The 17,531-nt window shown below is 47.6% G+C and overlaps 1 protein-coding gene across 1 annotated transcript in view; it reads left to right on the top strand.

Moving 5' to 3' along the window:
- Positions 1 to 17,531, top strand: part of pgbd5 (piggyBac transposable element derived 5) — a 69,778-nt gene that overhangs the window by 47,505 nt on the left and 4,742 nt on the right. The window contains exons 5-6 of the mRNA XM_070884641.1: positions 5,413 to 5,610; positions 8,187 to 8,292. Coding sequence (XP_070740742.1) covers positions 5,413 to 5,610; positions 8,187 to 8,292 — 304 coding nt within the window. The remainder of the gene's footprint in view (positions 1 to 5,412; positions 5,611 to 8,186; positions 8,293 to 17,531) is intronic.

A 17,531-nucleotide genomic window follows, 5' to 3' on the forward strand; every position in this document is an offset into this window, starting at 1 on the left:
TCTCGCCATACCCCTTGATCCTCCAAGTAGTAAGGACTTCATCTAACTCCCTTTTGAATATATTTAGTGAACTGGCCCCAACCACTTTCTGTGGTAGAGAATTCCACAGGTTCACCACTCTCTGGGTGAAGAAGTCTCTCCTCATCTCGGTCCTAAATGGCTTACCCCTTATCCTTAGACTGTGACCCCTGGTTCTGGACTTCCCCAACATTGGGAACATTCTTCCTGCATCTAACCTGTCTAAACCCGTCAGGATTTTAAACGTTTCTATGAGGTCCCCTCTCATTCTTCTGAACTCCAGTGAATACAAGCCCAGTTGATCCAGTCTTTCTTGATAGGTCAGTTCCACCATCCCGGGAATCAGTCTGGTGAATCTTCGCTGCACTCCCTCAATAGCAAGAATGTCCTTCCTCAAGTTAGGAGACCAAAATTGTACACAATACTCCAGGTGTGGCCTCACCAAGGCCCTGTACAACTGTAGCAACACCTCCCTGCCCCTGTACTCAAATCCCCTCGCTATGAAGGCTAACATGCCATTTGCTTTCTTAACCGCCTGCTGTACCTGCATGCCAACCTTCAATGACTGATGTACCATGACACCCAGGTCTCGTTGCACCTTCCCTTTTCCTAATCTGTCACCATTCAGATAATAGTCTGTCTCTCTGTTTTTACCACCAAAGTGGATAACCTCACATTTATCCACCTTATACTTCATCTGCCATGCATTTGCCCACTCACCTAACCTATCCAAGTCACTCTGCAGCCTCATAGCATCCTTCTCGCAGCTCACACTGCCACCCAACTTAGTGTCATCCGCAAATTTGGAGATACTACATTTAATCCCCTCGTCTAAATCATTAATGTACAATGTAAACAGCTGGGGCCCCAGCACAGAACCTTGCGGTACCCCACTAGTCACTGCCTGCCATTCTGAAAAGTACCCATTTACTCCTACTCTTTGCTTCCTGTCTGACAACCAGTTCTCAATCCACGTCAGCACACTACCCCCAATCCCATGTGCTTTAACTTTTCACATTAATCTCTTGTGTGGGACCTTGTCGAAAGCCTTCTGAAAGTCCAAATATACCACATCAACTGGTTCTCCTTTGTCCACTTTACTGGAAACATCCTCAAAAAATTCCAGAAGATTTGTCAAACATGATTTCCCCTTCACAAATCCATGCTGACTTGGACCTATCATGTCACCATTTTCCAAATGCGCTGCTATGACATCCTTAATAATTGATTCCATCACTTTACCCACTACTGAGGTCAGGCTGACCGGTCTATAATTCCCTGTTTTCTCTCTCCCTCCTTTTTTAAAAAGTGGAGTTACATTGGCTACCCTCCACTCGATGGGAACTGATCCAGAGTCAATGGAATGTTGGAAAATGACTGTCAATGCATCCGCTATTTCCAAGGCCACCTCCTTAAGTACTCTGGGATGCAGTCCATCAGGCCCTGGGGATTTATCGGCCTTCAATCCCATCAATTTCCCCAACACAATTTCCCGACTAATAAAGATTTCCCTCAGTTCTTCCTCCCTACTAGACCCTCTGACCCCTTTTATATCCGGAAGGTTGTTTGTGTCCTCCTTAGTGAATACTGAACCAAAGTACTTGTTCAATTGGTCTGCCATTTCTTTGTTCCCCGTTATGACTTCCCCTGATTCTGACTGCAGGGGACCTACGTTTGTCTTTACTAACCTTTTTCTCTTTACATACCTATAGAAACTTTTGCAATCCGTCTTAATGTTCCCTGCAAGCTTCTTCTCGTACTCCATTTTCCCTGCCCTAATCAAACCCTTTGTCCTCCTCTGAGTTCTAAATTTCTCCCAGTCCCCAGATTCGCTGCTATTTCTGGCCAATTTGTATGCCACTTCCTTGGCTTTAATACTATCCCTGATTTCCCTAGATAGCCACGGTTGAGCCACCTTCCCTTTTTTATTTTTACGCCAGACAGGAATGTACAATTGTTGTAATTCATCCATGCGGTCTCTAAATGTCTGCCATTGCCCATCCACAGTCAACCCCTTAAGTATCATTCGCCAATCTATCCTAGCCAATTCACGCCTCATACCTTCAAAGTTACCCTTCTTTAAGTTCTGGACCATGGTCTCTGAATTAACTATCATTCTCCATCCTAATGCAGAATTCCACCATATTATGGTCACTCTTCCCCAAGGGGCCTCTCACAATGAGATTGCTAATTAGTCCTCTCTCATTACACAACACCCAGTCTAAGATGGCCTCCCCCCTAGTTGGTTCCTCGACATATTGGTCTAGAAAACCATCCCTTATGCACTCCAGGAAATCCTCCTCCACCATATTGCTTCCAGTTTGGCTAGCCCAATCTATGTGCATATTAAAGTCACCCATTATAACTGCTGCACCTTTATTGCATGCACCCCTAATTTCCTGTTTGATGCCCTCCCCAACATCACTACTACTGTTTGGAGGTCTGTACACAACTCCCACTAACGTTTTTTGCCCTTTGGTGTTATGCAGCTCTACCCATATAGATTCCACATTATCCAAGCTAATGTCTTTCCTAACTATTGCATTAATCTCCTCTTTAACCAGCAATGCTACCCCACCTCCTTTTCCTTTTATTCTATCCTTCCTGAATGTTGAATACCCTTGGATGTTGAGTTCCCAGCCCTGATCATCCTGGAGCCACGTCTCCGTAATCCCAATCACATCATATTTGTTAACATCTATTTGCACAATTAATTCATCCACCTTATTGCGGATACTCCTTGCATTAAGACAAAGCCTTCAGGCTTGTTTTTTTAACACCCTTTGTCCTTTTAGAATTCTGCCGCACAGTGGCCCTTCCTGTTCCCCGCCCCCCCCCCCCCCCATCTCCCCTCCGTCTCCTGCCTCTGCCTCCCTTTTGTCTCCCTCTGTCTCCCTGCATTGGTTCCCATCCCCCTGCCATATTAGTTTAACTCCTCCCCAACAGCACTAGCAAACACTCCGCCTAGGACATTGGTTCCGGTCCTGCCCAGGTGCAGACCGTCCGGTTTGTACTGGTCCCACCTCCCCCAGAACCGGTTCCAATGCCCCAGGAATTTGAATCCCTCCCTGCTGCACCACTGCTCAAGCCACGTATTCATCTGCGCTATCCTGCGATTCCTACTCTGACTAGCACGTGGCACAGGTAGCAATCCCGAGATTACTACTTTTGAGGTCCTACTTTTTAATTTAGCTCCTAGCTCCTTAAATTCGTTTCGTAGGACCTCATCCCTTTTTTTTACCTATGTTGTTGGTACCAATGTGCACCACGACAACTGGCTGTTCTCCCTCCCATTTCAGAATGTCCTGCACCCGCTCCGAGACATCCTTGACCCTTGCACCAGGGAGGCAACATACCATCCTGGAGTCTCGGTTGCGGCCGCAGAAACGCCTATCTATTCCCCTTACAATTGAATCGCCTATCACTATCGCTCTCCCACTCTTTTTCCTGTCCTCCTGTGCAGCAGCGCCAGCCACGGTGCCATGAACTTGTCTGCTGCTGCTCTCCCCCGATGAGTCATCCCCCTCAACAGTACTCAAAACGGTGTATCTGTTTTGCAGGGGGATGACCACAGGGGACCCCTGCACTACCTTCCTTGCACTGCTCTTCCTGCTGGTCTTCCATTCCCTATCTGGCTGTGGACCCTTCTCCTGCGGTAAGACCAACTCACTACACGTGATACTCACGTCATTCTCAGCATCGTGGATGCTCCAGAGTGAATCCACCCTCAGCTCCAATTCCGCAACACGGACCGTCAGGAGCTCTCACACACGTAGTCGTCAGGGACACCGGAAGTGTCCCTGAGTTCCCACATGGTACAGGAGGAGCATATCACGTGACCGATCTCTCCTGCCATGCCTTAACCCTTAGATACCCTTAAATTGGTAATAACAATGTTACAGTTCACTTACTGATATAAAAAAACAAAAAGAAAAGCTACTCACCAATCACCAGCCAATCACTTACCCCATTGGCTGTGATGTCACCTTTTGATTCCTTTCTACTTCTATTTTGCTTTCTCTCCCGCTGTAGCTGCACAAGTACGCCTTTTATAGGCCGCTCCGACACTGCTCCCACCTCTCGCCAACTGCCGCTGACCCTCGAGCTCCCGCTGGGCCTTTTATAGGCCGCTCCGACACTGCTCCCACCTCTCGCCAACTGCCGCTGACCCTCGAGCTCCCGCTGGGCCTTTTATAGGCCGCTCCGACGCTGCTCCCGCCTCTCGCCAACTGCCGCTGACCCTCGAGCTCCCGCTGGGCCTTTATAGGCCGCTCCGACGCTGCTCTCACCTCTCGCCAACTGCCGCGAGGCGGAAAGGTTTAGGGAGGGAGTTCCAGAGCTTTAGGGCCCAGGCAGCTGAAGGCACTGCCACCGATGGCTGATATTCAAGAGGGCAGAATTTGAGGAGCGCAGACATCTTCTGGGGTTGTGAGGCTGAAATAGATTAGAGCTAGGGAGGGGCAAGGCCATGGAGTGATTTGTAAACTCGGATGAGAATTTTGAAATCGCAGCGTTGTTTAACCGGAAGCCAATGTAGGTCGGAAAGCACAGGGGTGATGGGTGATCGTGACTTGGTGCGAGTTAGGACATGGGCAGCCGAGTTTAATGGTAGGACACTGAGAAGTGTAGAGGATCAAAGGGACCTTGGAGTGCATATCCACAGACCCCTGAAGGTAGCAGTCCAGGGAGATAAGGTGGTTAAGACATACGGAATACTTGCCTTTATTAACTGAATACAAGAGGAGGGAGATTATTCTTGAAATGTATAAAACACTAGTTAGGCCACAGCTAGAGTACTGTGTGCAGTTCTGGTCACCACATTACAGGAAGGATGTGATTGCACTAGAGAGGGTACAGCGGAGATTTCCGAGGATGTTGCCTGGACTGAAAAATATTAGCTATGAGGAAAGATTGGATAGGCTGGGTTTGTTTTCTTTGGAACAGAGGAGGCTGAGGGAGACCTTACTGAAGTGTATAAAATTATGAGGGGCCTAGATGGAGTGGATAGGATGGGCCTATTTCCCTCAGCAGAGGGGTCAATAACCAGGGGGTATAAATTTAAAGTAATTGGTAGGTTTAGAGGTGATTTGAGGGGAAATGTTTTCACCCAGAGGGTTGTGGGGGTCTGGAACTCACGGCCTGAAAGGGTGATAGAGGCAGAAACCCTAACCACATTTAAAAAGTACTTGGATGTGCACTTGAAGTGCCGTAACCTTCAGGGCTACGGACCTAGAGCTGGAAAGTGGGATTCGGCTGGATAGCTCTTTGTCGGCCGGCGCGGATACGATGGGCCGAAATGGCCTTCCGTGCTGTAAATTCCTGTGATTCTGTGAACTGGTCCATTTTATGCAACAGATTGTTTAATTGTGATTTGGAATGCTTCTCTCCCTGCAGGGATTTATTGTTGTGGACTTCTGAGCTCCAGGAAGAGTGATTGTACAGGACTGCCACAGTCGATGCTAGCTAACCCTGAACTTCCACAGGTTCGGGGCCAATACAGAGTGAGAATGAAAGGAAACATGTCCCTAATCAGCTGGTCCAACAAAGGGCAGTTCTACTTTCTCTCAAATGCTTACTCTCCGTTCAAAGAAGGCAAGTGCTCTTAAAATCATTGTACCCCTGTAACGAGGGATATTCAGAATGAATCGGGCTCATTATACACACACTTTATTTTTGGGCTCCCTAGTCATGACTGACGTTTGTTCTGCCAACAACTGTTACTTCTTGGAGGGCTGTAACTGCTTCGTGAAATCAACTTGTTAAAAACTAGAGGAGCTGATTTTGAGAATAATGGCCAGAGCTCTGGGTAACATTCCTGTAACACTTGAAGTCTTCCCATTCATCATGTTCCACACATTATAGAAAAGGTAACTGATGAAACTGTTGAAGTCAGTGGAACCTTCCGCAACCTATTTGCCTGGATTCCCTGTGACTGTTCCTTGCCATATATGCTTGGACCACTCGCTTTCAATTGTGTTTCTCCAGAAGTTGGCAGCATTTGAGGTTGGCTTTGTAAAATTCTTCTGGCGTTTTAAGTTTCTAGAGAGCTATTATTTTATGACAGCTTCTGGTTTTAATCTTTGTGTTGGTTGCAGGAGAGTTTAAAAAAAGAAAGACTTGCATTTATATAGCGCCTTTCACGACCACCGGACATCCCAAAGCGTTTTACAGCCAATGAAGTACTTTTGGAATGTAGTCACTGTTGTAATGTGGGAAACGCGGCAGCCAATTTGTGCACAGCAAGCTCCCACACACTGTAATGTGATAACGACCGGGTAATCTGTTTTTGTTACATTGAGGGATAAATATTGGCCAGGACACCAGGGATAAATAGCGCCATGAGATATTTTACATCCACCTGAGGTCTTGGTTTAACCTCTCATCCGAAATACGGCACTTCCGACAGTGCAGCACTCCCCCAGAACTCACTAGATTTATGTGCTCAAGTTCCTGGAATGGGACTTTAACCCACAACTTTCTGACTTGGAGGTGAGGGTGCTACCCACTGAGCCACAGCTGGCACTGCATTGATCAAGCCAGAAAGGAAGTTTCTCTCCCCTGTAGTGACTCATACCAATGGCAGAGGACACTGACAAGCATTCCAAGGAAAAGATTGCATTCTGCAATTATTTTGACTAGTCCCAATGAAAAGACTTCATGAAGCACTAAGCATTGGCGCAACTGGAGGGCTCAATGAGGAAATAGTTTGACAGCAATGAGAAGAGAGTATCTGGCTGGCCAATCTGGAGAGTTTAGCACAGAGCTACAGGGTAAGATTAATTAGGTGGTTCTTTACTGCAAGCCCTCTTATGGGAGAGGAGAATCTAGGAATTGGTATTCCAGTTCCTGTAACCTGTTTTTGTCCAGCCCGCAAGGTCTTTCGTTACCCCTTTGAATAAGACTGCCGACTTCCGATGTCTTCTCCTCAGTGGAGTCTCTGACCAGGCGGAAGAAGCTTCCTGCAACTAATGCTGAGTTTCAAATCAAAAACACAGGCATAAGAAGTCCATGTGCAAGGACAAATGTTCAGCATTTGGCTGTGGATACTGTATTATAGTTTGTGTAATTAGTAGGTAATCACATTTTCGAGACAAAGCATCAAATCTTATGAAAGCTTGTATAATTAAAAGGAATCAGTTTCCACATGTACGTTGCCGTCACCCAACTCTACCTCACTATCACTTCTCTTGACCCCTCCATGGTCTCTAAATTGTCAGACTGCTTGACAATCATCCAGTTCTGGATGAGCAGAAATTTTCTCCAATTGAATATTGGGAAAACCGAAGCCATTATTTTTGGTCCCCGTCACTGACTCCATCCCTCCCCCTAACATCTGTCTGAGGCGAAACCACACTGTTCCCAACCTTAGTGTCATATTTGACCCTGAAATGAGTCTCCTACCACATATCTGCAGCATAACTAAGACCACCTATTTCCACATCTGTAACATCGTCCATCTCCGCCATTACCTCAGCTCATCCCTTGCTGAAACCCTCATCCATGCCTTTGTTATCTCCAGACTTGACCATTCCAACGCGCTCCTGGCTGGCCTCCCACATTCTACCCGATGTAAACTTGAGGTGATCCAAAATTCAGCTGCCCGTGTCCTAACTTGCACCAAGTCCCGCTCACCTATCACCCCTGTGCTCGCTGACCTACATTGTTTAAGCAACGCCTCGATTAGAAAATTCTCATCCTTGTTTTCAAATCTCTCTTGCCTCGCCCCTCCCCCCCCTATCTCTGTCATCTCCTCCAACCCCACAACCCCCCACGAGATTTCTGCGTTCCTCTCGAGCATTCCTGATCATAATCGCTCCACCATTGGTGGCCATGCCTTCTGTTGCCTGGAACCCAAACTCTGGAACTCCCTGCCTAAACCCCTCTGCCTCTCTACCTCTCTCCTCCTTCAAGACGCTCCTTAAAACCTACCTCTTTGACCAAGTTTTTGGTCACCCGTGCTAATTTCTCTATGTGGCTCGGTGTCAAATTGTTTGTCTCATAATGCCCCTGTGAAGCACCTTGGGACGTTTCACTACCTTAAAGGCACTATATAAATACAAGTTATTGTTGACCTTCTGCTATACTCGACTTTTATCACTTTAGATACTACGGTTGCATTAAATAATTCTAATCACTTTTAGTATTTTGGCAAATCTTTGTTCCTACAGGAGTCATAATTAGAAGGAAGAGTGGAGAGATTCGCTGTCCATTAGCGGTAGAGGCTTTTGCTGCTCACCTTGGCTATATCTGCAAATATGACGATAAGTACAGCAAGTGAGTACATACTGGGACACCGTAGTCTTTCATCTGCTAGCTATGTATGTGCTTCAAAATCTGTCGGGCACTCCTTCTCACAGAGTAAAAACCTGTACTGTGTGTAGCAGTAGCATTAATGGATTGAAGAATTATGGTTTATTTATGGCTTTTGTACATAAATGCCTACTTTGATTTCTGGATCATTTTATTTAATGAGTTACTTTATGTGGGACCCATATAATGCACGGTTTCCTCAGGCCATTAAGGATATTGTGAAGAGTGCGAAGCATAATAAACAACGCGGGTATTGGTTTGACTTCATACACTCAAACACTAGAAGGATATTTTGGAAATATGGTTAGACTGGGTATAGAGAACCAAAATTAAAAGTGGAAGACATGATGCGATTTTCCAGAATAACGAAGACTTTGCGGAGGATGATTAAACGGTTAGATTCAAAGATGATAACTCTGTAGAAAGGCATTAGTTTGGTATTTTCCTCTTATCCGTTTGCCCCATGATTAATCAGAAGAAATTTGTTTCTCCCTGCCCCGCCAGAGCGGCAGTTTCAGATATTGAGTGTTTATATTTTAATGCTTCTCGTTCCATGCATTTTCTATTGAATTGCTATCTTCAAATCTAACCGTTGCATCCACCGCCGCAATGTCTGCATCTCTTCTGAAAAATCATATCTGGATTCCAAACGGACCTTTCCTCTTGTGTTTAATCTTGGTGCTCTGTATGTTGTCAGAATTATTATGCAAATTGGATGCAGTCCAGGATAAGATTAAGTTAACCACATTAACTTGGCTTAGAAACTGCTCAACATTTCTTAACTGCTATCAGAATTATTATAGAATCATAGAAGCTTACAGCACAGAAGGAGGCCATTTGGCCCGACGTGCCTGTGCTGGGTGATTGAAAGAGCTGTTGTGTTTAGTCCCACATCCCCGCCTTTTGTCTGCAACCCTGTAAATTGCTCATACTCAAGGACTTGGCCAACTCTATTTTAAAATTATTTTTGGAATTGGCTTCCAGCACCTTTTTCAGGTAGAGCGTTCCAGACCACGACAACTGTGTGAAAATAATTTCCTCACCTATACTCGAAATATTTTTACATTGATTTTGAATCTATGACCTCCAGTTATTGATTCATTGGCCAGAGAGAATATTTTTTTCCCTGTTAACTCTATCAAAACTCTCATCATCTTGGAAAATCTCTATTAGCTCATCTCTTAACCTTTTCTGCTCCATGGAGAACAGTCCTAACTTTTCCAACCTCTCTTCATAACTGAAGTCATCATCATCATAGGCAGTCCCTCGAAGCGAGGATGACTTGCTTCCACCTCAAAAAGGATGAGTTCCACAGGTGTTTCAATGAAGGACCTAATATTCCAGATCCCGAACTACATCTTGAAGGGTGGAAGATGCCTGTGCGTGGATTTTTTTTAACGTGGGGTGACCGTTGCACACCAGCCACCACACAGGCTTGACAGAGCTAGGTCTTGGTCTAGTGGCAAGGATTATCCAAGACGACTGGAGACCAGCTCTACTGCACGGACCTAGTGCACACACACACATATCGCAGTGTGGGCTGGCCTGTGCTGCCCCTGGGCCCTCGCCTCTCCTGGGCCCCGGTCACTTCCCTCTATGGACTCTTGCCGTTCCTTCGCCCCTCCTGCTGTGCCCGCCCGCACTGCAATCAGCGACCTGGCTTCGTAGCCGTCGCCCTCCTGCAGCAGCACGCGCTGCTCCCTCCAATGGCCCCAGCCTGCTGATGGTCTTGCAGGCCAGGCTGTCGCACGCTGCTCTCTCCAGTGGCCCCAGCCTGCTGAAGTACCTCTTCCCTGGTAACACCAGGTCCTGACTCTAGTTCCCAAGTCTCAAATCTTTTCTTCCCAGCCTCAGTCCCTGGTTGTTCACGCAAATGAGTGCTGGGATGAAACAGCTGGATTTAGCAGTGTAAGCACAAGGAGCCAATCTGACCTAAACAAGCACCAATGTAAAAGTATTATGTTTATTACCAAAAATAGGACCCGACTGCTCTTTTATTGAGCCTTTTTCCAGTGGCATGTGCACTAGTTTGGAAAGGATTTGTTGTTCTCGCACACGGTATGAACTTTAAATAAATAGTTGTGCAACAAAGGGATATGGAAATTGTACCAAGGCCAGAGGCAGATTTGCATTTATCATCATAGGCAGTCCCTCGAAGCGAGGATGACTTGCTTCCACGCCAAAAAAAAATGAATTCACAGGTGTTTCGAACGAAGAACCCGAACTACATCCTGAAGGGTGGAAGATGCCTGTGCGTGGACTTTTTTAACGTGGGGTGGCCGTTGCACACCAGCCACCGCGGGGGCTTGACAGAGCTAGGTCTTGGTCCAGTGGCAAGGATTACCCAAGACTAACTGGAGACCTGCTCTGCTGCAAGGACCTAGTGCACACACACATCGCAGTGTGGGCCTGCCTGTGCTGCCCCTGGCCTCGAACTCATGTCTGCCCTGGGCCCCGATCACATCCCTTCACAGCTCCTTCGCCCCGCCCTCGCCGCTCCTGCTGTATCTGCCTGTCATGTATCCGACATGGCTACTGTTGGTACTATCACAAGGTGTGCCACCAGAGGGCACAGCAGTGGGAGACTCATGGGTTACTTGTACAGGTGTGCCTGGCCTAGTATAAAAGGCAGGCCACCAAGTTTGATCCTCACTCTGGAGTTAACTAATAAAGGACTAAGGTCACTACAGTTCAAGTACAACACATTGCCTCGTGGAGTCATTACTAGACCATCTAAGGACACAACAATTGGCGACGAGATTACGAACTTTCGCGCAGATATGGCTACCCTTGGCACATTGCAGCAGTTCGCCGATGGTGATGATTGGGACGCTTTTGTGGAGAGGCTCGACCATTTCTTCAGGAGACGATCCAGCCACAGTGGCTGATAAGCGCGAGCTATCTTGCTAACCAGTTGTGGGTCCACCGTCTATGGCCTCGTCAGGGACTTGCTGGCACCAGCGAAGACAACGACCAAGTCGTACAAGAAGCTCGTAACCCTGATCCATGAGCAACTCCAGCCCAAGGAGAGAATCCTCACAGCCAGACACCGGTTCTACACCCACCGGCGGCCCGAAGGCCAGGAAGTCGCGAAGTACGCAGCAGACCTAGGAGGCTGGGGGCACCGTGCGAGTTCGGCACCCACCTCAACGAAGCGCTGCGGGACATTTTTGTCATTGGAATTGGCCACGAGAGCCGTCTTTACAAGCTACTGTCGGCGGATACCACAGTCACACTGCAGAAGGCCATCTCTGTGAGCCAGTCATTCATGACCTCGACCTGCGGTTCTAGGCAGATGATTCACCCTCAGGACTCGAACCCGGCAGTTACTGTGCACAGAGTGGCGCCGTTTAGAGGCTGGACTGTAGAGCGCAACCCTCTCGGGGAAGAGAGAACAGGCTCCCGAGTCCCTTAACTCAGAGTCCGCCGAGGGGGGCTAATCGAGTAGCACCATGCTGGCATTGCGGAGGGAATCATAGGGCTCAGCAGTGCTGCTTTAAAGACTATGGGGCAAAGTGTGTTGAAAACTCGAGCCTGAAGGCTCTGCCTCAATGCGAGGAGTATTTGTAATAAGGTGGACGAATTAACTGCACAGGCAGCAATTAATGAATATGATATAATTGGCATCGCGGAGACATGGCTCCAGGGTGACCAAGGCTGGGAACTCAACATCCAGGGGTATTCAACATTCAGGAAGGATAGACAGAAAAGAAAAGAAGGTGGGGTAGTTCAAGAGGAAAGAGGACATTAACGTAATAGTAAGGAAGGACATTAGCTTGGATGATGTAGAATCGGTATGGGTGGAGCTGCGGAATACCAAAGGGCAGAAAACACTAGTGGGAGTTGTATACAGACCACCTAACAGTAGTAGTGAGGTTGGGGACAGCATCAAACAAGAAATTAGGGATGCGTGCAATAAAGGTACAGCAGTTATCATGGGCGACTTTAATCTACATATTGATTGGGCTAACCAAACTGGTAGCAATGTGGTGGAGGAGGATTTTCTGGAGTGTATTAGGGATGGTTTTCTAGATCAATATGTCGAGGAATCAACAAGAGAGCTGACCATCCTAGACTGGGTGATGTATAATGAGAAAGGACTAATTAGCAATCTTGTGCGAGACCCCTTGGGGAAGAGTGACCATAATATGGTAGAATTCTTTATTAAAAGGGAGAGTGACAGTTAATTCAGAGACTAGGGTCCTGAACTTAAGGAAAGGTAACTTCGATGGTATGAGATGTGAATTGGCTAGAATAGACTGGCAAAAATGATACTTAAAGGGTTGACGGTGCATAGACAATGGCAAACATTTAAAGATCACATGGATGAACTTCAACAATTGTACATCCCTGTCTGGAGTAAAAGCAGCAAAGCTGAGGACTGGGAGAAATTTAGAATTCAGCAGAGGAGGACAAAGGGTTTAATTAGGAGGGGGAAAATAGAGTATGAGAGGAAGCTTGCCGGGAACATAAAAACTGAATGTAAAAGCTTCTATAGATATGTAAAGAGAAAAAGATTAGTGAACACAAACGTAGGTCCCTTGCAGTCAGATTCAGGTGAATTTATAATGGGGAACAAAGAAATGGCAGACCAGTTGAACAAATACTTTGGTTCTGTCTTCGAAAGAAGACACGTAATCTTCCGGAAATACTAGGGGACCGAGGGTCTAGTGAGAAGGAGGAACTGAAGGAAATCTTATTAGGCGGGAAATTGTGTTAGGGAAGTTGATGGGATTGAAGGCCGATAAATCCCCGGGGCCTGATAGGCTGCATCCCAGAGTACTTAAGGAAGTGGCTCTAGAAATAGTGGATGCATTGGTGATCATTTTCCAACAGTCTATCGACTCTGGATCAGTTTCTATGGACTGGAGGGTAGCTAATGTAACACCACTTTTTAAAAAAGGAGGGAGCGAGAAAATGGGTAATTATAGACCGGTTAGCCTGACATCAGTGGTGGGGAAAATGTTGGAATCAATTATTAAAGATGAAATAGCAGCGCATTTGGAAAGCAGTGACGGGATCGGTCCAAGTCAGCATGGATTTATGAAGGGGAAATCATGCTTGACAAATCTTCTGGAATTTTTTGAGGATGTAACTAGTAGAGTGGACAAGGGAGAACCAGTGGATGTGGTGTATTTGGACTTTCAAAAGGCTTTTGACATGGTCCCACACAAGAAATTGATGTGCAAAATTAAAGCACATGGTATTGGGGGTAATGTACTGATGTGGATCGAGAACTGGTTGGCAGTCAGGAAGCAGAGAGTCGGGATAAACGGGTCCTTTTCAGAATGGCAGGCAGTGACTAGTAGGGTGCTGCAGGGCTCAGTGCTGGGACACCAGCTTTTACAATATACATCAATGATTTAGATGAAGGAATTGAGTGTAATATCTCCAAGTTTGCAGATGATACTAAGCTGGGTGGCGGTGTGAGCTGCAAGGTGAGTGGGCAAATGCATGGCAGATGCAGTATAATGTGGATAAATGTGAGGTTATCCACTTTGGGGGCAAAAACACGAAGGCAGAATATTATCTGAATGGTGGCAGATTAGGAAAAGGGGAGGTGCAACAAGATCTGGGTGTCATGGTACATCAGTCATTGAAAGTTGGCAAGCAGGTACAGCAGGCGGTGAAGAAGGCAAATGGTATGTTGGCCTTCATAGCTAGGGGTTTTGAATATAGAAGCAGGGAGGTCTTACTGCAGTTGTACAAGGCCTTGGTGAGGCCTCACCTGGAATATTGTGTTCAGTTTTGGTCTCCTAATCTGAGGAAGGATGTTCTTGCTATTGAGGGAGTGCAGTGAAGGTTCATCAGACTTGATTCCTGGGATGGCAGGACTGACATATGAGGAGAGACTGGATCAACTGGGCCTGTATACACTGGCGTTTAGAAGAATGAGAGGGGGTCTCATAGAAACATATAAATTTCTGACGGGACTGGACAGGTTAGATGCAGGAAGAATGTTCCCGATGTTGGGGAAATCCAGAACCAGAGGACACAGTCTAAGGATAAGGGGTAGGCCATTTAGGACTGAGATGAGGAGAAATTTCTTCAGAGTTGTTAACCTGTGGAATTCCCTACCGCAGAGAGTTGTTGATGCCAGTTCATTGGATATATTCAAGAGGGAGTTAGATATGGCCCTTACGGCTAAAGGATCAAGGGGTATGGAGAGAAAGCAGGAAAGGGGTACTGAGGTGAATGATCAGCCATGATCTTATTGAATGGTGGTGCAGGTTCGAAGGGCCGAATGGCCTACTCCTGCACCTATTTTCTATGTTTCTATGTATGTAAAGGCTGCAGCACAAAGGGCCACCTCCAGCGAATGTGTAAAAGAAATATGACTCACTGTGTCGATGAAGAGTATGCAGATGGCCAGGAATCCAGCGTGGATTATGAATTGATAGCAGAAAGGCAGCCCAGCCCCATGGGGAGGTACATAGCATGTGTACCTGTACCACCGAGTGTTCCCCGCTGAAGATGAAAGTCGCGATAAAGGGCGTTCCAATCTTCTTGGAAGTGGACACGGGGGCGAGCCAGTCAATGATGAATCAAGGAGCCTTTGAGAGGCTGTGGGACAATCAAGCTGAATGACCCTAGTTGGTCCCGGTTCAGACAAAGTTGCGCACCTACACCGATGAAATCATCCCAGTTGTTGGTAGCATGAATGTAACGGTACTCCATGATGGTGCGGTGCACAAGTTACCTCTCTGGATTGTTGCAGGTGATGGACCAACGCTGCTCGGCAGAAGGTGGATGGAGAAGATCCATTGGAAATGCGAAGACTTCACCTCTCCAGTGATTGAAGCCCCCTGTGCTCGGAGGCAAAGCAAGCCCTCACCTGAGGGTGGATCCGGCACCAGAGAGTAGACCAGCACGGCACCCGAAACACACATCGCTCAGCACGACTGCGTGGAGATGATCCAGCTGAGATGACCCGAACACACCTTCCAGGCTCCAGTGGCAAGACGGAGGAAGAAAATAGGATCCAAAGGCGACTTCCCAGCTTCGGAGGCAGAACCTGGGGAGAAGAGAATCACCGCAGTCGACATCGTGGATGGAGGAAAGATGGCGTCCAAACCACGAGGTGAGGCGCTGAAGACAAAGCTGGCCGCGGCCAGACCACGAGGTGCAGCGCTGATGGAGCAACACATGGCACCAGACAGAGAAGCGGATTGGGGTAAAGAAAGCAAGGCTGTCTTAAAGGAGGCCGGCAACCCACCACAATTAAAGGGACAGCCACACACTTAAGCAAAGTAACAGTAATTGTAAGTTAGACGAAAAAAGTGTAATTGATCATGTAAAATGTGTAACCGATAATCTGCGCAACCAGCGAGGAAAAGTCAAGTGAATAAGTAAAATGTATAATTGATGAACTGAACTGTGCACATACAACCAGTGAGGAAAAGGTCGCATGATCGCAATCGGACACACAGTGGGTCCAGCATAAGTAATGAAACCTTGTGCGATGCAAGGTTTTAACTGCACGCAGCCAATGCAGTGGGCAGACACCCATCGGGAGCACACAGGTCCAGCGAGCTACCCAATGCTGTAGCCCGTGTCCCGGGGACCAGAGTCATGCATCATGGAGTGTGGCCACAAGCAGCTAACACACACGAGCTGCAGAGCAAGCAACCTCAGCAGGGTAACGACACTGGTATCGATACCATGCCCCGGGTCGGCTCCACCTGGATGGCACAAACTGCCACGAGCCTGAAGGAGCAGACTGCACCAAGGCACAGTCCCCAGACACCATCACCACCACGGCCATACCCCTAGATGTAGAGTCACCCGGCACTGTTCCCCCGAAGGAAACAGGCACCAGCCAGGATCCCAAACCAAGCGACGCCCAGGCCAGCTAGCCAGCAGTTCCCTGTGCACTGCTAGACAACAGCCCCTCAGGGAGCAGCTGTGACCCAGGGCGCAAAGAAAGGACAGGGAGGTCACAGGCATCTGTGAACCGGCCCGACGCTAGGGACCACGGCAACAGCCCCGAGAGCTGGCTACGCGAGCCAACCGGGTTCCCACTGCCAGCACCGGGCACTGAGCCACCACCAGACTGCAAAGGACACAACCCAGCAGTTCCGGAACTAGCTTGCCCTCACGCACTGCTCACTGCACATCGATAAGGCATCTAACAGACTTGTCGTCGAACTACAAAAATAATGGCGAGGGGGAGGGAAATGGAGTGTCAGGGATACACACACACACACGCACACGCACACCTGGAGTGATGTCATGTATCCTACATGGTTACTTTGGTACTATCACAAGGTGTGCCACCAGAGGGCACAACAGTGGGAGACTCGTAGGTCACCTGTACAGGTGTGCCTGGCCTAGTATAAAAGGCAGGCCACCAGGTGTGATCCTCACTCGCGTTAACTAATAAAGGACTAAGGTCACTACAGTTCAAGTACAACACACTGCCTCGTGGAATCATTACTAGAGCATCTAAGGGCACGACACTGCTCCCGCTCCAATCACCGATCTGGACCTTGCTGACGTCATTCTTTGCTGCCGTCACCCTCCTGCACCAAGCTCGCATTGCTCCCTGAAGTGGCCTGTGGTGCTCCCGGGCCGCCCCCTCACCGCTCCTTTTATGGCCCCGACATAAATTATATTTATGCAGTGTTTGCGCTGCAGTTATGCAGTTGCATTTATACAGTGCCTTTCACAACCTCAGGACGTTTCAAAGCGCTTTACAGCCAGTGAGGTACTTTTGGAGTGTAGTCACTTGTAATGTGGGAAATGCTGCAGCCAATTTTCACACAGCAAGCTCCCACAAACAGCAATGTGATGATGACCAGATCATCTGTTTTAGGCAACCTGCCGACCCTCATTACATCACATTGAAAATACTCAATCTCTAGTTTAAATCTCTAAATGTCTTTGTCTCGTCTCCAAATCTCCGGAACCTAAACAGTGTTAACCCCACTATTGGTGGCTGTGCCGTCATCATTCTCAGTGCCACTCTGGAATTCCCTCTTTAAAAATCCCTCTACCTCTCCATGTCCCTGTCCTCTCTTAAGACCCTCTTTAAAACCTGCTTTGGCCTAATCCCTCCCATAGCTCTCTGTCCATTTCAGGCCTGTGTGAAGTACCTTGGGACATTCTTCTATGTTAAAGGTGCTATATGAATGCAAGTTGTTGGCCTGGTTTCCCCTTGCAATGTCCGTGCCAAGCAAAGCCCTATGCCACCAAGACCTCTA

The sequence above is a fragment of the Pristiophorus japonicus genome, chromosome 7, assembly GCF_044704955.1.
Source record: "Pristiophorus japonicus isolate sPriJap1 chromosome 7, sPriJap1.hap1, whole genome shotgun sequence".
Taxonomy (NCBI): domain Eukaryota; kingdom Metazoa; phylum Chordata; class Chondrichthyes; family Pristiophoridae; genus Pristiophorus; species Pristiophorus japonicus.